The sequence below is a fragment of the Podarcis cretensis genome, assembly GCF_951804945.1.
Source record: "Podarcis cretensis genome assembly, chromosome: 3".
Lineage (NCBI taxonomy): Eukaryota > Metazoa > Chordata > Lepidosauria > Squamata > Lacertidae > Podarcis > Podarcis cretensis.
Window position 1 is genome coordinate 79,537,642 of NC_137172.1, and position 20,730 is coordinate 79,558,371.

At 39.7% G+C, this 20,730-nt stretch overlaps 1 protein-coding gene across 2 annotated transcripts; it reads right to left on the bottom strand.

Moving 5' to 3' along the window:
* Positions 1 to 337: 337 nt before the first annotated feature.
* On the bottom strand, positions 338 to 19,329 carry MANEA (mannosidase endo-alpha). 2 transcript variants are annotated; one of them, XM_079971093.1, is made up of 5 exons: positions 19,151 to 19,329; positions 14,472 to 15,054; positions 12,366 to 12,475; positions 10,296 to 10,372; positions 338 to 9,761 (listed from the first exon to the last, which is right to left on the bottom strand). In XM_079971093.1, the coding sequence occupies exons 2-5, from the start codon at positions 15,016 to 15,018 to the stop codon at positions 9,125 to 9,127; spliced, it is 1,371 nt and encodes a 456-aa protein (XP_079827219.1). In that variant the 5' UTR covers positions 15,019 to 15,054; positions 19,151 to 19,329; the 3' UTR covers positions 338 to 9,124. The 2 variants fall into 2 exon arrangements, with proteins under 2 accessions (XP_079827219.1, XP_079827218.1); XM_079971092.1 differs by having other exon boundaries at positions 14,472 to 15,058; positions 19,151 to 19,328.
* Between the last annotated feature and the right edge of the window lie 1,401 nt (positions 19,330 to 20,730).

Below are 20,730 nucleotides of genomic sequence, written 5' to 3' on the forward strand. Positions count from 1 at the left end.
CAGCAGGAATGCAAGTGGAAGGGGACAGCTATTATGGGCAAGCCTGAGATGATTCTGGAGAGCAAGCTGATCAAACTCCAAAAGGGGCAGGAGTTGGCAAATGGAAGCATTCTCTTGTCTGCTACTAGTTGAGGGAAAACTTTATTAACTTAAGGCTGGAAGCAGGACAGCTAATCTCTGAAACTTTGATAACCTTGTATAATGCACTGAAGAATACTGAATATGTGCTAGTTGCAATTCAAAAGGTAGCTATCCGAAATAATGCCCCACTAAGTAGAAAAGTACACATTTTCCAATTACTTCAGTCAAATATTATGAGACTATGCAATAACAGAAACATGGTAATGAAAATTTTATTTGTTAAAACACATAGCCTAGAATTGTTTGCAGTCCTTAGTTCAAGTGTTCATTATATTACATACTATTTAACAGGATTTTACGATTTTTGAAGTGCATTTTCTGTAAATTACATTTCCTGAGACATGCATAGTATTTTAGACTTATATATGTTTTACACACCAAAACACTGTACATAATCAGTGGTGCTCAGTGGTGCACAAAGTAAAGTACATCAAAAATACATTAACAGTTTAACAGTGATAATGTGCCACAGAAAGAAATGTACACACCTTGCATAATTACATTTTTTAAAGCAAGTATTATTTTAACTAAGGATGCAAGTAGTTTATGCTTCTAAATTGTATGAAAACACAAGGGGAAAATAATTATTTTGTTCTCCCTCTGGGTTTACAAACACATAGATTACATATTAACAAACTGAATCAAAGAGGAAGACAATCTTCTTTTTTTTATAGGAAGTTAGAAGGTGACACTTTGAATTGCCCTTGGTTAAAGTTTTGGAGCCTATAGTTTATTTCAGTAGCTTGTAAGATATATAGGTCTACAAGAGAGTGAACTTCCACTCTACCATATGAATTCATGAACCTACAAAGTTAAAATAATGTCAACCAACTTAGATTCTTGAGGCTCTTAACTTCAAGCCTTCACAAAAGCTCACTAAAGGATCTGGACAAGATTCAGGAAGTTAAATGAGGCTAGCAGATCCCAATGATCTGGTTTTAAAAGTTGAACACCATATTATTGCATTCCAAACAGATATACCTCAGATATTTCCTATGCAGAAAATATTTCTACAAATAAATGATGTAATTATTTAGTTATATGCCAATTATTCAATTGTATATACATTCCTTTTTAGCCATGATTGTCCAACATTTGGCAGTACTATCATATTGTGGGTAGAGTGTGCAACATCTGAAGCGGCCCTTAGGGGATATTTTCTGTATAATGCAGAACAGGGCTCATTCACCTTTAGCTCCCATTGTGGGTGTAGTATAATTAAGGAGTTTTATCAGCAAAAGATACTAAGATATTAGAGTCTGCACTATTTTATAGATTGGAAGAAGCTAGAAAATTCTAATCCTCAGGCTCAAATCATACCTCACATTTTCATACCTATTTCTGCCTTTCGCAAGTTTGCCAACTCTGTTTTATCAAGCTTCACAAGCATTAATTGCACATATTTAAACCTTTAATAACAGATTGACAATACATTCAATGTGTGTTTATAAAAAAACAAGTCCCACTTTCTTCAATGGGGCTTTCTCTCCAGTAGGTATATTTAAAGCTGCAGTTTAAGAAGTGTGAAGTAATTTCAGCCAGCTGTTACTGGACATAAAGTCCATGTAGAAGAAAATCTGTGGCAGAGTGGGAAGATACAGGAGAGAAGCTTTTAAAAAACCCAAAGCTTAAGGGAAATGTTTTATTTCACATCATCCATTGGTTCCCCAATGAGCTTTCAAAGATGTATATATTGAAATGTATTCAGCTAAACTATAAATCTTGGAAATAAGAAATGTTGCTGTTATACCCCATTGCCTTTGTATTTTAGGGCACATAAACTGAAGAGTAGCTATAGAAAATGGATTTCAGTGTAAGTGAATGCTACAAAGTAAGTCAATAAAGCAGGCAACTCGGAAGATTAAACTCCGTTGTGACTGTTTCTTGTGCTTTACTTTTTGTAGTCAGGTACAGGAACTCAAATACAAAATAAAAGCATGCCACATCTATTGTGAATAATGTATAATGTTAAGTTGAAGTAGGAACTCAAGTCTTTCCCCAGGGGCGCATGTATACCATACCCTTTCTGCAGAGGAAGGCGTTTAAATGAAAGTATGAACGTGTCATTGTGAACATGCATGCACCATTTGTAACTGACATGCAACTGTGTGGGCTTTTTACTCAGAAGTGCATTGGATGCCCATCGAAAAATTAAACAATGCTTAACAGCACTAAGGGTCAATATCTAGTAAAATGCATACAGTACTTTAAAAAGGCACTTATTCTCCATAAAAGCCTCTAACAGTCAAGAAACATTTGCAAACATAACAGTACATAAATACAGTTCATAATTATTGTTCATATTTTGGAAAAATGCTGGAAAAATAGTCAAGCAATTAATAGTGATTCAAATTACGTATTAAACTAAGAGAGAAACTCCATGTGTGGTGTATTTGTTGCTGGACCGTTACCACTGGAGACTGCTAGTTGGAAACTGAATTTTTGAATATGTCTCCACATAAACACACCACAACCTCCCTGTACATACCAAAACCAGAACTCTCCCTAAATTCTATTTTTGAATGTGCAAAATATTTGTTTACTGCAGGTAACTTACTCTCCACCTGCAATATAAAGAGATACAGTTCTGCAGCAGCTGGATCATACAAGTATGCTCATTGTACTTTTAAAAAAATGGGTGGTGCTTTATGTTGAACAATTAAAGAATAATGTCATATGCTTGAAAATTCCCAACTATTGCAGCTCCAGCTATTATTTTAAAAGAAAGAAATGGTCTAGCATTATCTTGTTTAGCTCTCCTCTCAACCCCATTGCTATAAACTTTCAAAACAAACCCACATATTCATATACCTGTTGCTGAGTTACAGTAACTTTCCCGCACAAAGGAGCATGAACCAAATTTGTTAACTTTAAATTTAAATTGCACAGGAATAACTTCAAAGTTATACAGTTGGCAGGAAAGGTAGACAAGAGAAGGAATGATATGACAGAAAAAAGAAGATGACTTTTTGAGCTAAGGGCATAATTTCTAGCTCACTTGGGACTTTTGCAATGCTCTTGCATATAATATCTTCATCCCAACTGACAGAAAAGGAAAACACAGTTTACGGATATCCATCAGCGGGCATGAACACTAGAAATTATCTGCAACATTCAAACCCAGGAAAATGATCTTCCACAAAATCCCAACTCACCAATTGAGCTGAGAAAGAATTGCAGCATTCAATACAACAAATTTAATTCAAGGTGGATGTCAAATTGTTGTTAAAGTTGGTGATGCTCATGGAAGCATAACACGTAAGGATTGTTCTGCACTAAGAAAAACTTTGGATCCAAATATCATGGCTTAGACAACGTAATTTTGACTCCAATGCAAGTCATAGCCTATGCTACACATATTTCACTGACTGGTTCTTGAGCAACCTACCAAGCATCAGTAACTCTTCCATACAAACTCTTCCTTCTAGAGCAGGAGGGAGTGATCTAAATTAGTCCCAGAAAGAAAGTATGGGTTGTTCAATTGGCTCATTAAGGCATACAGTGGGAAAATTAACACAATTTGCTTAAGCCGGAACACATTCACAATTAATCAACCTAATGCTTACAGTATGTATGCACAATATTATTTTTACGTGGAGGGTTCTTCCAACACATTTCTCCAGAAAAACAAAAGAAAGCAATTGTGCCTTATTTAGCTAAAACAAAGGGGAAAAGGTAAGAGAAACCTATCACAAAACATACCACACTTTTCACTCAAGCATTATTGTACCAATTACAACACATGGGCAGAAAAATCCTATGGTAATGGTTGTGCATGTGTGTGGCTGTGAAGATTCTTTGGGGAAGCTCCAACCACTTCCTAAGCCCCATCAACTTGCAGGTCAGGTCAGGACAGGAGGTGGCTGGCAAGCTTTTCTCTACCTTTCCCCCCAACCCTTTCAATGGGAATGATTAACTACACCAGCTCTAGGACTGGTATAATTAAATACTCCTCTGGGGAACCTGTCTGGGAAGGAGTGTCCTGTGGACTCCTAGCTGCCGCACCACATCCTGACCCAGTGTCCCACACCTCTCTGCTTGATGCCAGAGAACCAGCATAAATTCTATGCCCACAGAGTTTTCCACAGGTGTATCAGGGGTCCTCTGGGAGCATAAGTACCATGCCTCCAGAATGGCACTTACGTCACTTCTGGTGACTCCTCAGCCCTTAATCAGCTGTAGGATTGTGTCCTTACATAGCTTTTGATGGTTCAGTTTTTTGAAATGTGAGCTGGGCTTCAAAAACAGCTTCAGCATATATTAACAAATGTTTCACCAAAGAAAGTATCTATTTAGTTATTCAGTATGCTTTCCACTGAAGTTCAAAGAAATCCCTGGCAAATAAGAGGCAGAATGAACATTTCAGAAAATACAAATCATATGAACTCTTACTCCAAGAACAGTGTTCCTGCAGTGTTCTTTTTTCATAGCATACAGAGTATGTTTCATATTTTCAATATAGATGTGTACAAAACGCTGTCTAACGTCTCATTCATGTATTCATACTAACACTGTGCACATTAAAAGCCTTACAACTATTTATTTAAAAGTAAATTAGAATAATTTCATTTCTCATAAAGCAGACCTTATTATCGTATAATTGAAACAACTGTTGAGACACACACTTAATTCGGACAGAAGAGAATGGAATTTGCAAGCTAGGTTGCGATTTGTAAAAACCTGTAGCCCTGCAGATGAGCCCTTTAAGCTCTAAATCAACCACTCTGGAATTCAGATTTTCCTTCCTCATAGTTACCATGTGACAGTGGCTTACTATGGTATGAATCATGCAGTGAGGTCTGTTCCTTAGTCTGCAGACAGTATTATTATCTTAAAAACCCTGGTGCAGGGTTTTAAAAGATTACTGAAGAAGTGTGATTCAAACTTATTTGACTGTACTTGCAACAGTTGGCTGCCTAACTCATTGCAAATCCAAGTGGAGCTATACAAGTGACCTGAACCTAAGTATATGAAAATGTCTTGAGTACAAGCTTCCTTTATGTGCTTTCCAAGCCTTGCTGTACTTCTGAGAATAAAAGCTCTCACTTCTCAGTGGTATTCACTATGTAGCCAATGGACCAAATTGTATTATGTAAGGATACTCCTTGCGAGTTACTTCCCATCATGTATCCTACATGCCCTCTACCCAAATGTCAGATCTCCCTCCTCTGCCCTGTCCCCCCCCCCCCCAAATCCCCGGTTACAATTTCCAAACACTCTATGCTCCCCAACTACATATTTAGCAGTGAAAGCAAGTGTCAGACTAGATCCGCATTCAGCTCTCCATATTATGTATATGCTAAGTGAATATAACATTCTATGAGATAAGGTGAAGAAATCTCATTGCGACTAGAATTGCAAAAGCAAGTAGAAACCATCTGCTAAGCAGCAGCAGCAGCAGCAGAGAGAAGAACTATGTCTGAAAAAGATCTACTTCAAATGAACAAAATACTTCAAAGTTGCCTCCTTTCAAAATTTCAAATTTGGAAAGGAAAAGGATTGCCAAAAAATTCTCTAGCTGACACCGGGACCATTTTGCAGATGCCCTGAAGCTCTATGTGGGAAAATAGTGAAGCTATTAGGGTATCCTGGGGAGAAGTGTGCACACTTAAGCTGGAAGCTCCTTCAGATCCTGAACTGCTCCCACCTGTAAAGACAAGCCAGTTTTCACCTTAAATGCAGTTATTTGAGCAGAGCTATAGACTACAAGTTGCAGCTGTGTATGCAGAACTACATCTGTTGCTTTGGATCACAGCCCTTAGCAGAATTATAATGAAATAAATGGAGGAAAATATTTAAAAGCTTATGTTGCGATTTTCTTTTAAGAAACGCAATATGGTTTTTAAACAAAATTGATTAGATGTCTAAAGTGCCTAAGTAGTAGTAGCAAAACTGGTTTCAAACCATTATTACTCCTAAATTTTAACTGATCATGAGAATTTGAAAGCATTACTTTAAATACACCATAAGCGCTGTGTGTTTAAGGCAAAGAAGGGGCCTTCTAGATTTTGCTGGACAACAATACCACATCAACTTTGGACTGCTGGCCATACCGACTAGGGCTGACAAGAGTTCGGGCTGAACAATATCTAGAAGGCTATAGGTTCCCCAGCCCCAGGTTTAAGGACATATAATGATTCTAGGAAATTTGAAGGCATCAACATCGAAATTCTGTGCATGCCTATTCAGCTCCACTGAAGTCAGTGGGATTTACTGCTGAGTAAACAAGGACAGGATTGTGCTGTAAGAAAATCAAATTCGATTAATGAGTTGCCATGCACAAAATTTCCAAGTTACTGTCTTATTTTTGAGCTTGATTTTGTTTCATTTTGTTACTATATGGGACTTCATACAACTAATTCAAATAGTAATTAGTAAGTGCCACGATTAACAAACAGCCATCAATTCATCCCCAAAGGCGAAGCCAGTGTTAGTAAAGCTCTTTCACTGATGAACACTGAGTTTCACAACAAATTTTAAAAGTTAATATTGACATATGGGAAGCACAATGCACCCAAGTGGATGTGTGTGCCTTAGCTCTAAACTACGGCCTATTTGGGATGGATAAAGTGCAGCTCACAGTATTTTCCATCGTATTAGCTACTCTTATAAATTGGGTGGATGGATGAATGAACAGAACTTAAGTAATTAATCTTCACATTCTAGCTATACCATCAGTGTATGGATACCCATTCATGGCCCTGCAGTGAAGGTCTGCCAAAAAATCAGTTTCCATGACCTGAAAGGCAGAGAAGTGCATGTACCAGAAGATTTTTAATTTAATTTTGTGCATATTGTTACAAAAGTGGCAATAAACAATCCATTTCAGTTTGGCTCGTGTCCTTGGTTCAATCTGCTTTCTATCATCTATCTATCTATCTATCTATCTATCTATCTATCTATCTATCATCATCTATATCAAAAAGCCTTGAAATTGTCAGTATTTGCAAAGTCACTAACAATGGGTGTTTTTTAGGAGGGGGAAATAAACATCTGGATCTCATCTGCATGAACTCCAAAAACCATTTATCAGTAGCTTAAAAAGGGATGGGCCTCACAGAACTGGTTTGGATTACACCTCTACAAGTTGTTTTCCAGCTTCTCCTTCCTTCCCACTTACTTGGCCTGGCAGCTACAACAACAAGGGTACAGAGGTCTTCAGTAGGCTACTCCTATTGAAACTATAGGATGTTTCCTGGGCACACAATGGCTGTTCAAAGGACTTGGGCTTCTTGAAATAATTACATTTCTTAGCAAGATGCTAGTAAAGAAGGAAAGCATACAGGAAGCCTTCCTATGTTGCAACCACCAAATTACATAGTGGACCAAGCTACAGGGGCTTGTGGAGGAAATTGCTTGAGCTTTGTCACACTCCATGTTACTGGAAGCACAGTAGCTGCAAGCTGGGCTCAGAATTTGCTTCAGAATAAAAACAAATTAAAAACAGAAAATAATTTGGTTTGTTAAGCTCAACTTCCAATAACACCATAGGGATGGGGTTGCCCACCCCTGGGCAAAAAAAGGAAGGGCAAATCCTTTCGCCTGCAGCATAATATAGTTTTTTTAAAACAAACAAACAAACTGCAGAACCAAACTCATAAAATAAGACAATGAATCCAGCTTGTGTGTTTGCTATATTAGCTTTGGATAAGTGTCTAGGGAGCACATTAGAGAGGCACTTTCAATTTGGAGATAATAAGGCACTCACTGAAAATCACAACATTCAGTAGCCCATTAGTGAGAAATGATTCAAAGCACAGGTGCTCTCGTGTTATAGTCCGCTCAACCCAGACTGCAGCTGGCAGTGTGTTTGGAAGAACATAGTCTTTGCTATCCAAAGTTGGGTGTCTCCAATTTCACGTGGAATAGATATTAACACCACACTGGGGAAATACAATTCTTTTAAAAGGACATTTTTAAAGCTCCTACAAATGCTCACAACGGACAATTTATACTATTCCAAATTATTGTTTTCTGAGTCTGTACTCTAAAAAGTTAAATCCTGCTAAACATTCTAAGCACTCAAAAGCATTTTTCTTCTTTGAAAATGATTCCTGTATTTAGGATCTAAAGCAAAGCAAACTGAGTGTTCTGCTCATGCGGCAATGCCAAACAAAATGAGTAAATGTGCCTTTAAAAAACCTAACTGAAACAATTACTAATTATGATTATCATGATAATTTTAGTTCACTCATTATTTCTACCAAAATAAGTGCAAAAAATAAGGAGAACATGTTTATTTATCTACAAAATATATAATATACATCACGGGCACCTACCACCAATTCCTGTGGTTTGAATTGCAATGAATGGGAGTAGCATAGGAAAATCAGGCAATGTTCTTCTGCAGCTCCAATACATTTTTTAAAAAGTGATTCTTGTTCTGGAAGGTTCCTTGGTGAGTTCTCTACTTTCCCACTGGAAAAGATGCTTCACATATACAAATTAATATTTAAGAAACTGTTGTAAAAGGTTTTGTTCATGGTTCTTTAAAGGGCCTGACCTAAGGAGCACATTTAAGTGCACCACAGTGGTTTCCATTTGAGTGCTAGGATTTGTTTTGTTTTTGCACACCTCTTCACCTTGCACTGGAAGTTGTTTCTGAGGTTTTCTCACTTTGAGGGAATTCTTCAGAAAAGGGGAAATTTCAGAAGTCCAGCTGGGTACAGAGACCCTAAGCAACTGTTTTAGCTGGAATAAGCTCTGTATCATTCTACTAGTGTTATAAATCAAATATTCTAGACAGTGTACTGGTAATATACAGAACATTAAAAGGGACAGTATTTAGCACTATCAATGTATTATAAGAACCCGAGGGGCTAATATTGCTTGCCATTGTTATCATTACTCTAAAAGTGAACATTTTCTCTTCGGAAAGCTATAGCAATAGTGCAGACGATATCCTCACAAATTAAAACGTTCTTGATTTATCAGCGAGACACAGCGATGGGCCCATCGTGGAACTGCCAAGTGGAAATGCACCTCATGTAAGCCACTGCTCTTTTTCTTTGCTGTACTTTTCAGACCACTTACGAGTGAGCTCCAGATAAATATTTGGCTTATGTGGCTGATAGTCGAGGTAAACTGCCTTTCCAGTCCTCTTTGGAATGGCCTTTTCAATCTGAGTTCCTTCATGCCATTCATTGAAAGAGGTGATAGAGATTATTTCAGGGCGTACCAGAAGCGCAGCGCTGAACGCAGTCTCATAGTATTTGCCATTGACGCGGTTCCGTGTGTTGTGGCTGTTCCATGGTCGAATGCTGGTGTCTACATAGCCTGGTCCCACGCTTGGAATAAACAGCAAGTTTTTCGTGTCACAAAAGGCTTTCAAACTTGGCCAGTTGTGATGGCTTGAGCCGTAGGAGAAGCCGTTGGTGGCAAAATATGTATAAATTCCGTCAAAGCCACTTCTATGGATTTCATGCTTGTGTTTTTCTTCCACAAGAAGGGCAATGAATAAGCTATCATAGGGTGTATTGCGTATACTCTGGGATCCAGAGACAGTAAGCAGATTTGCCCACATTTCAGGGATTGTTATATAAGAATCGTAGACATAAAACATGGGAAGGGTTCTACCTGTGCTGACTTTATGTCTGTAAAAGGCTGGATGGGCTCCATATCTAGAAAGGAAAGAAAGTGACCAATATAAAGTAAATAACATTCATTTTTGTATCATTGGGTATTAAGCAGTGTTGTTTGCTCTTCCCAAATTTATTTCCATTCAAATGTGTCATCACCATCATTAGATATAGTAAAGGATGTACACTTGCCAATGTAGTTATGCACAATTAATTTTATTTAAATTAGTCATTTCCACACTATGAAGAAAAAAAATATTCTATTGCTCTGCTTCTAATTTCATATTTCATGATACTTCAGCTAGTCAAGGCTAACTAAGGGTCTAGCAAGGCAGGAAGTTTGAAAAACAGCCTTAAGACACAGCAATAAATATGAGAAAACTGGCAATTGAACCAAATCTCTCTGACTTGAACAGGGAGAAAAAATTCAGGGGATTTGAACAAGAAGCAGAGCTATTTGTGTGGATTAAGAACGTTAATTGATAGTGTACTGCACAACGAAACAAAATCACATGAAAAACACTGGACAGAGTTAAGTTGTAACATCAACATTCAAATACTTGAGGAAGTGCTTACTTGTCTATGATATACTTGATGTTGCTGTACATACTGCGATCATCTCTATCTTTGTATGGCTCAATATGGAAAGTGACCTAAAAAAATGAAATATTAGATAGGTGTTTTTAAATAACTGAATAATCTCAACATAGTGAAGGTCAAACACTTCTATTTATGAAGTTCAAAGGTGAGTCAAAGGTGAGTCAAAATCACCAGTCAAAACATTACTGTCTATAAACAGAAGGGAGGTATCAGCAGGCTTAGGGGAATACCAAGGTTTGCAGAAGTTATTCTTGAAATCTCCATTTGAGCCTAAATATTCTGAGTTTGAGCCATAGTTGCACAAGCAAAAGCTGTAAGGTTTTCCTGCCTTCTCCTCCCTAGTATAGAACCCCCTGAGGATCAGAAGACTGCAGGAAACGACTGAAGGCTGTTTGCATCAAAAGCTTGCACAAGCCACCAGTTTAGTACATCTTACCACCCACTCCAGAGGTAGTTCTTCAAAACAGCTGAACCACATATAACACAATTATGCATGACAATGCAATTAGCTGGCACTTACAGAGATACCAGTTATGATAAAGTCACTTTAGACAAACTGTGATAAATATAACTTTCAGTCCTATCACTAGGTTGTGGTATTCATTTGGAAACCAAATGAATTAAGAATAGGCGATCGGAAGTTGGTCAAGATTTGTATCCAAGATTATGAAGTAAGGAGATAAAATGTACAGCCTGCGCAAACCCTTTGGGAACTGTATTTGTTTCAGATGCTGTTTTACTTTAAAGTGCATCATGAGACAGAAACCTAGCAAGGGCAATGCGAGCAAGAATAAAAACTCCAAGCAATTCACCCCAGGAGAGTTATGAACTTAAACAAGGAGCAACATGTTCCAAGTGTTAGTGCAACATAGCACTCTATTATAATTCACAATTCAACAGAATAATGTAAAGCCAATAGAAGTGCATGCAAAGTAACTCAAATATACTCCTACACAACAACCACAACAAAAATGTAACTGTGATTAATATAAATTGCATTTCTAACAGGTGTGGGGAACCTTTGACCCTCCAAATGTTGCTATTATTTATTAAATTTCTATACCACCTTTCATCTGAAGATCACAATAAAAAACACACAAAAATACACAGTATAGTAGCAAACAAAGCAAGCAAGCAAGCAAACAAACAAAAACAATAACTCTAATCATCCTGGCCAATGGTTGTAATTCAGCAACATCTGGAAGGCTAAAAGTTCCCCATATCTGAGGTAGAAGTACCAACTAAAGAGTTGCTTTTGTGGTATTGTAAGCCTAGCAAGAAATATACAGAAAAATGGCTGCACCTCATTTGCCAGGCACTAAAAGCACAATCCTATGAGTGTTTCCAGAAGCACCCAGTGCACCATTGTATGCAATCTGTGCACTGGATTCAGTGGAAGTGACTCACAGGTTAATGGGCATGCATTGTAGCCTATGAATTCAGTGGTACTTCAGAGTAGACATGTATACACAGAAAGTTGCTTTTTAGCTACAATAGTGTAAGATACTGTAGCTAAACTGGATACACAACACTAGGCTGTTTCCTAGTTCTATCAATGTAGCACTTCACCAAACATTCCTTAGCTAGGAATTCTCAAGCTGTGGTCTGTGAACCACTAGTGGCCTGCAAGCTTTGTTTATGTGGTTTGTGGAATGTCCACATTAAATATTCATATTTATTTTCCATTGTATTTTATTGCTTCTTTTCCTCCTTATATCCCAATTGTAATATAATACAATACAAGAAATAAAAGGAGCAATAAAAACACGATTAAAAATCATCCAGCATCCAGCACAGCACATTCCAATTGCTATAACACTCAGGGGGGGAAATCGTTAAGTGGTCTGTCAAGACCATCAACAATTTTCAATTGGTTCATTGGTGGGGAGGGAGTTTGGACAGCAGCACCTTAGCCGCAATGAAATTACATGCAATTAACTCAACTCCTCAAACTCCGATAGGACAACTGTGCAGAGAGTCTAACTTTAGAACAATCAGTCCATCATATCTACAACTTTGACAAGTCTAAAACTTCAAATAGTGTACCTTTAATTTGTACTTATGTGCAATATCCAAAATTGTTGGTACCAGGGCGTCAACAGGTTCTCCATTTTCATCACCCATTCCAGGTGGGTACCAAGAAAGGGCCAATACCCCTAAGGAACAAAATATACATTTTACCTATGGTGATGTTTAACCAATTTGTATTGGATGTCTTTTTTAAAAAGCAATTTAGCAAACAAAGCATGTACAACTACTTTGATATTTCAGTATCAAACATTTCAACACATAAGCCACTAAAATTGAGTTTCTTTAGCGATCTTCAAGTATCTCCAAGTCACCAATTAAATCACTACTGTACTAGCTTTATTGTTTGTTTGACTAATTTTTAAGAATGGGCAAAAAATAATCCTTACACTATCAGGTGGTAGAACAGGGTAGGTCTATACCCTTTTCATGCCTAATGGTTGGAATAGAACCTTAACAGACAGAGGAAACCAGCCTGTGGGGACAATATGGCTCCTTTTACAGTGGAACCTTGTGTTACGTCCCATCCCCCCTTGCGAACACTGCAGGTTATGAACTCCGCTAACCCAGAAGTAGATGTTCCCGGTTGCGACCTTTGCCTCGGGATGCGAGCGGAAGTTGCGTGCTGGCAACGCGGAAGCAGCGGGAGGCTCCATTACTGAAAGCGCGCCTCATGTTATGAGCTGTTTCGGGTTACAAATGGACCTCCGGAACGGATTAAGTTCGTAACCAGAGGTACCACTGTATACAATTCCAACTCATTTCTTGGCCAGTAAGGTATGAATCATGCAACAATCACCTCTGTTTGTATCTGTCTCTAAGAATAGAAATCAAGGGAATGCTGATGGAGAGGAGATGCATAGGTCATATTTAATTTTTTTTTGAGAGAGGCAAGGCAAAGCAAAGTGTAAAAAATTGTCTGTTTGCAGGAATAGGGGAAGTGCAACTGTATCTGTTAAACAGCCTTAAAATTGTGTTTTAAGATGAATTAAGTAAACATCATTAAAAATGTGTGGGGAGGTGAACAGTGGATGGGGTGTGGCCAAGCAGACAGAGGACAGAAGTTGAGCTCTGCAAAAGTACCAGCATTAGCCACTGAATACACGGTTGAAGTGGTTTCATTTTTCAGCTGCTCTGCCCTTCTGCCTCTATAATCAGGTGGGCTTCCAAGGGAATGACTGAACAAACCAGGATGCCCAAGCTGGGATGCAGTAAGAAACCAGTTAGTGCAAACTGCAGCTGAAAAGCCAGCTTCAAACTGTGCTTGTGGATCCTCCTTTGTCAACTCACAAAATCCACAATCAGTGAGTAAATTTCAGTACAGCAATTAATCCAGAATGCGGCAGCTAGACTGGTGACTGGGAGTGGCCGCCGGGACCACATAACACCGGTTCTGAGAGATCTGCATTGGCTCCCAGTACGTTTCCGAGCACAATTCAAAGTGTTGGTGCTGACCTTTAAAGCTCTAAACGGCCTCGGTCCTGTATACCTGAAGGAGCATCTCCACCCCCATTGTTCAGCCCGGACACTGAGATCCAGTGCCGAGGGCCTTCTGGTGGTTCCCTCATTGCGAGAAGTGAGGCTACAGGGAACCAGACAGAGGGCCTTCTCGGTAGTGGTGCCCACCCTATGGAACGCCCTCCCATCAGATGCCAAAGAGATAAACAACTACCTGACATTCAGAAGACATCTTAAGGCAGCCCTGTTCAGGGAAGTTTTTAATATTTAATGCTGTATTGTTTTAAACACTTCATTGGGAGCCACTGGGGAAACTCAGCCAGATGGGCGGGATATAAATAATAAATTATTATTATTATTACAGGTGTACAAGCAGCCATAGTTTAGCTAAACAGAACAGGTCACAAGTCTAGTAGAAGGCGATAGTCCATGTAGTTACCTTCCAAGTTGCTGGTTTCAATATATTTTTACTCAATCCCTGAAAAAGACATTTGTGATTCATCCTAATTGTCATATCCCATGGAGAAAACAGTTAATAATGGGGAAATTACGTAAGACTTTCTCACAGTTCAGTTTCAGTTCAAAGAAGGGGGAAAGTGACTTATCACACCAAAGCTCTGAATTCAAAACGCTTAATGCCATACAGAAAAATAAAATACTATTTACCAATGGAAGCTGAGCTCATCTGCTTCATGTGCTCTTCTATGACAGAAGGGTCTTTGGAGCTGTAAGGTCCAAGTTCAGGATAGAAGCTGGAGCCAATATCCTCCGGAGGACTGTGCCTTCCTTTTGGATAATCACTTGCAATTTTGGGATCCCAATGTGTTAACAATGGGTGGTTCCAGTGAATATATTTTCCATCAAACTGTGGTGTCCCATACCAGCTGTAGTAAAACACATGAAAGTTGTAATTTGGGGAAGGCAGATGTTCTTCTAGTTTCCTTACAGAAACAGTGGTTTTTTTTAAGTTCATTGTTAAAGGGTGAACATTTTTTGCGTGTGTGAAACTTTCTTCCTTAGCTCCGCTCTGCACGTTGAACTTATTTCTTAAATGTGTTGTTCGTTGCTGAAAATCTGGTAACAGGCCAAGGCCAAATGGATCTCCAAACCCAGCTCTTTCAGGTCTCAAAGTTTTCAAGGCCATCATTATGGAGCATATGAATAAAATAAAGAGCACCAGAATGATGCACGTTCTCCTGCGAAATCTTGCCATGATGTCATTGTAGTTCAAGGCACACGTAGGCGGCTTCTAGCTGCCAATGATTTAAAAAGCATAATGTTAGGGTTTGAAATGTTGCAAACAATTTTTTAAAAACTATTTAACATTTGTAAAGCACCCTAAAAATTTCTAAGCAGTCCCTTCCTGCAGACTCAACACATAAGAGACAAAAACATGAAATAAAAAAGGTTAAGACTAGAAAAAGAAGAAAAAGAAAGCAAGGGCCAGATCTGGGTCCCCCTTACCATGATGTTCTTTCTTGGTCTCCTGGCCAGGGTAACATTTCTGGTGGGAAACAATATCCCAAAAGCTGTTCCTCTGGCCTATGGATGAGTCCACTCTGGCGTCTCCCTTGTCTTGTTTTCTTTAAGCAGGCCTTTGGCCCACAAGCTAGCTTCTAAATAGGTTTACATATTTTCCCCCACCGTTTGCCTCTTGCAATCACCCACCACTTAGGCGTGGCTCTCAGAAGGGTTCCTCAGAAGGGAGTATACCGGTAATCCATGGGGTGAAAAAAGTTTGTCCATCCCTGGATTACAGCATTACTTCAGTCACCCAATGACATCAGCCATTCTAACATAAGGAAGAATACCATTATGTCAGCTTGGTACAGAATTTTGATTTTCAGTTAAAATGTAGATACAACAATGAATCTTCATTCAGTTTTGCTGTATAATAAACATTCTACAGTTGTTATTGGATTTATCTATTTGGCAACAAATAACTCAGGAGTTAACAATACTTTTTTTAACATTACTGTTCTTTTATTGTGTTGTGTAGCATTTAATTTTGTATTAGTGTTATGGTGGTTATGTTTTTGCTTTTTGAAAAAATATGTCCCTTGCTAAAGCTATAACAAATAAACTGTGAGGTGAAAGAAAAAGAAAAACTGTAGGGATGAAACTTGATGGACGGAATGTTGAGATAAGAATGAGAGGGAACAATAAATTCTCCGTGCAGAATAAGAAGCTTCACAAATGTTAGGCTGACTTCTAAATATAGTCAATTATCATCCAGGACATGAGATAGCTTGTCACAAAGACACAAGACACAGAGAAGCACAAGACACAAGCAATTTATCACTGGCAAGTCCACCTATTGTTTACCAAAACCCAAGAGAAACCTGGTTAAGTGGTGGGGGGGCAGGGAGAGAATGTTCTCTACCTGTGTAAACATTCCAAGCTTTCAAGCATAACAGAGGCAAGGAATGAAACTTGATGTGCATGTTCAGTGCACAATTACACATTTCATGTTCAAACTCTAGCCCCTACACCCATTTTCAGGAAGGTCACAAAACTCCTACACAGTTCCATTACTAGAAAATGAGGTACTTAAAATAAAAGAACAGTGCCACACCTTTTCTCCTTAGTGTAATTTCACATTTGAAATACAATTTTCTCTCTCCTTTGAGTACCAGTTTCCAATAGTTTAAGTTGTGTTATTATTATTGGAAAATAGGGTTGATCAAGACAAGGTTCATAAAGATATCTTGTTTAAGAAGAAAATCAATGCAATAAGATTTATCCTCAACATTAATCAAATAGACAATGTTCTACAGTATATTAACATATATTATAAAAGCACAGGAGGTTCTTTCATTGTAAGCCTCAAAATTCTATAGCTTATAAAAATGCCGTCTGTTGAGCTAATAACTTGGCTTACGTTGTCTAGGCTGAAGAGGTCTATGAAAGTGCCAAATTTCTAACTGACCTGAAAAAGGTTGCCACAGATAACAGAGTAAGTCGAGAAGTGCTGAAAATTTACACTTTGCCCTGTCCCCTGCTCTTTAGGAACATAGGAAGTTGCCTTATACTGAGCCAAACCCACTGGTCTATTCAACTCATTATTGTCTGCACTGACTGACAGGGACTCTCCAGTATTTCAGTCTCTCCCAGTCCTAACTGGAGACGCCGTAAAGGACTGAACCTGGGGCCTTTTGCATGCAAGGCACTGAGTTGTGGCCTTCTGCTATTAAGACCACATACTGTATAACTGATTTCAATACAGAGTTTTTATATTTGTAATCTGCCCTGAGACTTTATTTTAAAGGTCAACTAAGAAATATAATAAATAATGATTCTTTCCAGTTTTGGTGAAACTTGCTGATCTATTTCATTCAGGCTTCTTGTGGAGCCCTCACTTCCACTGGCTTGGTGAAGTTCTGAAAAGCTACTCCAAAGTTATTAAGATTTCCTCTCTCATTAAAGTCCATGGTAAACAAGTACAGGCACAGGGCTTATGTTCCACGTCATCACATGCATTGGTGGAGCGTGCATAAGCCTGCCCTATCCCACAGTGAACCCACTTCCACACACTCCACCCCACACTGAAACTGCCCCCACATATCCTTTGCTTCACACTTAAAGCACCACCACAGAAACAGACACAGAATTCCACACACAATCTTGATACACACCCCATACTTAAACCCACCCCTACCCCCTGTCTACCCCCTAGTGTTCTCCTCATATTGGGAGAAAGGCAGGAGCGAAGTAAACAGCAAGTTAACTTTTAAGGTCTCAGGGAGTCAGAAGCAAACTTTTCTGAACACAGAGGGTAAAACCTATTCATTTGCTTATTTCTACACAGCTACTAGCTTGTTTGTATTTTGCTTTTGCAGAATCATTCCCCACATTGAAAATACCACAGGGCTACTACAACAATTAACAGTTATGAAACCATTACTTCTCTATTTAGCAGAACCCATTATTTCAATATATTTTCTTTTCATAAACTAAGTAATACGGTAATACAAAACCAGTACAATGTTGGGTATTTTTGCTGGCCCCAGGCACTCCATCCTCCCTTGCAGGATTGGGCCTGAAAGACCAAGGAAAAGTGGGGGTGCACGGAGGCAAAGTTGCCAGTAAGCACAATCTGTGACAATGTACAACCTCCTTGATGATCACAGGGTATATTTCTTAAGGTTTCATCAGCCTTAACTTCAAATGTCCTGAGTTTGTGGAGTTTGAATCAACATCAGAAAGCCTTAACTTGTATTTTAAAACTAGCAAGTTTTTTGATCATTGAATATATAGCACACACTGTCATCCGTGAATATAATAGTTTGCAAATAAATAATGCATATACAGATTTGTACTGAGCTGTATCTTATGAAATTAAAAGTAAATAGCCATGACAGCCATTCCACACAATATCAGCTACTTTATCAGCTGAACCCACTTTTTATAATACTGTATACAGAGAGGAATTAAGGATATAGTATACTAGTTGCTCTTCTGTGACATTAGTTATATTACAATGTAACACCTAGTTACATTAGTGTAAGCCCTATTATAACAACTTTTCTTATATCTATTTAATCTAACAAAGTTGTCAAACTTCTGATAACCGGGGGCAAAGTCACAGGCTGGCATGACATCTGTTAGAAACCGTTAACCCCTTCATCAACCTCTCTGAACGGCAGGCAAGCAGAGCCCTCCTTCGCATGGGGGAAAATGCACCCCGTGGTTTGCTTCTGGACGAAGTGCCAACCCTTGACCACTTCCACCCCAAACTGAGCTCAACGTCAGTCTGGGTGCTTACTGCAGCTTGGGAATTGGTGAGAGGCAAGGAATAACCCCTTGCAAAGCTCAGACCAAATATCTAGAAGAAATGAATTTAATCGTTGCGTGTATGTGTGTATTTATGTACACGCATAGGCGGGGTGCATGTCTCGCCGACCCTAATTGTATTTTATTTTTGGTCCTCGCGACACCCCTGCGAGGATGGCCTAATTACCACAGCTGGGATTGGAGCGCCAGCCTCCCCAGCAACGGCTGCGCCAGCGCACGTATCCAGGCGCCTTACCTACCCAACCGGGCAAGGTAAGAAGCCCCGCAAGCCCTACTTCACCTGCGCAGCGCCCCCGGCTCTCGGCGGGGGCGCCTTCCGCCGACCACCTCGCCTCGGGACCCCCATTGCTCGACTCCCGCCCCCCTCGGAGAGTCACGTGAGGCGCCTCGGGCGCGCGGGCAGCCTTTCACCTCCCCCCACCCGCCGGACCGCAGAGAGGACCCTCCCCCATTTTTGTCGCCGCCGCCGCCGCCGCCGTCATTGCCAAAGCACAGAAGGAGAGCAGGCAGGGTGGAAGAAGGAGCCTCCTCCTCCTTCGCCTCTCACTTACCCCGAGTTCAGAGCCAGAATCCGCAGGGACTGGAAGATGAAGGGCCCTGCATTGATACTGGGGGGCGGCGAAGGGGTTGAAATAGAGTTGCAAGCGGGGCCAAAGGCTAACCAGCCTCTTTTCCAGGTCTAGCTCCCCCTAGATGTTGAGCTCTCACGCGCCCTCTCCGCCGAGCATGCGTGGTAGCGGAGGGAGAAGCTGCCGCTTGCCCTTAAGCTGGCGGGCTACGTAGTAATTAAGCTACTTCCGGCCTGCCCAGGAGGTGGGGTTGCAGGCTTCACGCCCACCCCCCACGTGAGCGGGGGCTGGTTTCAGCCCCAGAGCAGGGGAATCCCGGCGTAGCTGCCCTATTTAGGGCTGGCGCAGAGGGGGCTCGCCCTCTTTTCCGCAGGCTAGCCCCCACTTTGTTTCCCGCATATCAGCTGTTCCTGTTTGTCGGAGATCTTATCTGCATTGCCTGGAGCGTTCCTGCCTTGCTTCTTTGTTGCCTTTGTTCTTGAGCTGCAGAGCACCTCGTGGAATATGCTGTAGCTTCACAGAAAAAGCTCCCTTTCTTTTACATTTTTATTTTTTTTATTTTTTTATTAAATTTTGACATAAATATATTTCACAAACATACAAAAGACAAAATGAAAAAGAAAAAACAGAAAAAGAGAAAAAAAACAAACAAACAAAACATGAAATACATACAACTTTGATGACATTGATCGACTTCCCTTTATCTCGATTTCGGAAATTATTATCTTGTTTATCTATCTGCTGTGTCTATTCCTTAATAAAACTTTTTACGTAGTAAGCGTTATCTCATGCCTACTGTGATTTCTATAAGTACATATGTGTTTCTGATCAACATTTTAGTTTTCCCCTTGTCTCTATTTCCATATATATCCTAAATTTATCCCATTCATTGTTAAATTTTGCACTTCTTTGATTTCTTATTTTCTGTGTCAATTTAGCCAGCTCCAAATAATCAGATAATTTAAGTTGCCACTCCTTTAGTGTTGGGATTTTTGGTGTTTTCCAGTACTGTGCTATGAGGGTTCTGGCGGCCACCGTTGCATATTGAAAAAAGGTTCTATCTTCTTCTTTGATATCCTTACCAATTATCCCCAGCAGGAAGGCTTCGGGTTTTTTAACAAACGTGTATTTAAGAATTTTTTTTAATTCATTATAGATGGATTCTTTTACAGAGAATTTCCAGCATTCGCTGCTGGTGTTGCTTGATTTCTAAACTGCTTGATGTTCAGGAGTTGTTATCTCTAGTTTTGGAGCTGAAACCAATTTGGGGCTTTTCTCCTTCTGGGGGGTTTCCCCCTTTGCGCTCCATTCCAGCTGCTGCAGTTTAACACCGGGGCTGTAATTGAGCTAAAATCACTGTGTGTGTGTTTGTGTGCTTCCTTTCCAGCATCTCTTTCACGTCTACAGTTTTACAGGGAGCTCTGTGTGTTTCGGTGCAAGTTCCCTGCCCTCAGGAGCTTCTCGTGCCTGCTGCTGCATGCCCCCTTCAGAGGAATTTATTCAGCTTTGTGGAGCTTTTTCTGCTGTGATCCGTTGCTTGCCCTAGGCTGTTGACTGCCTGT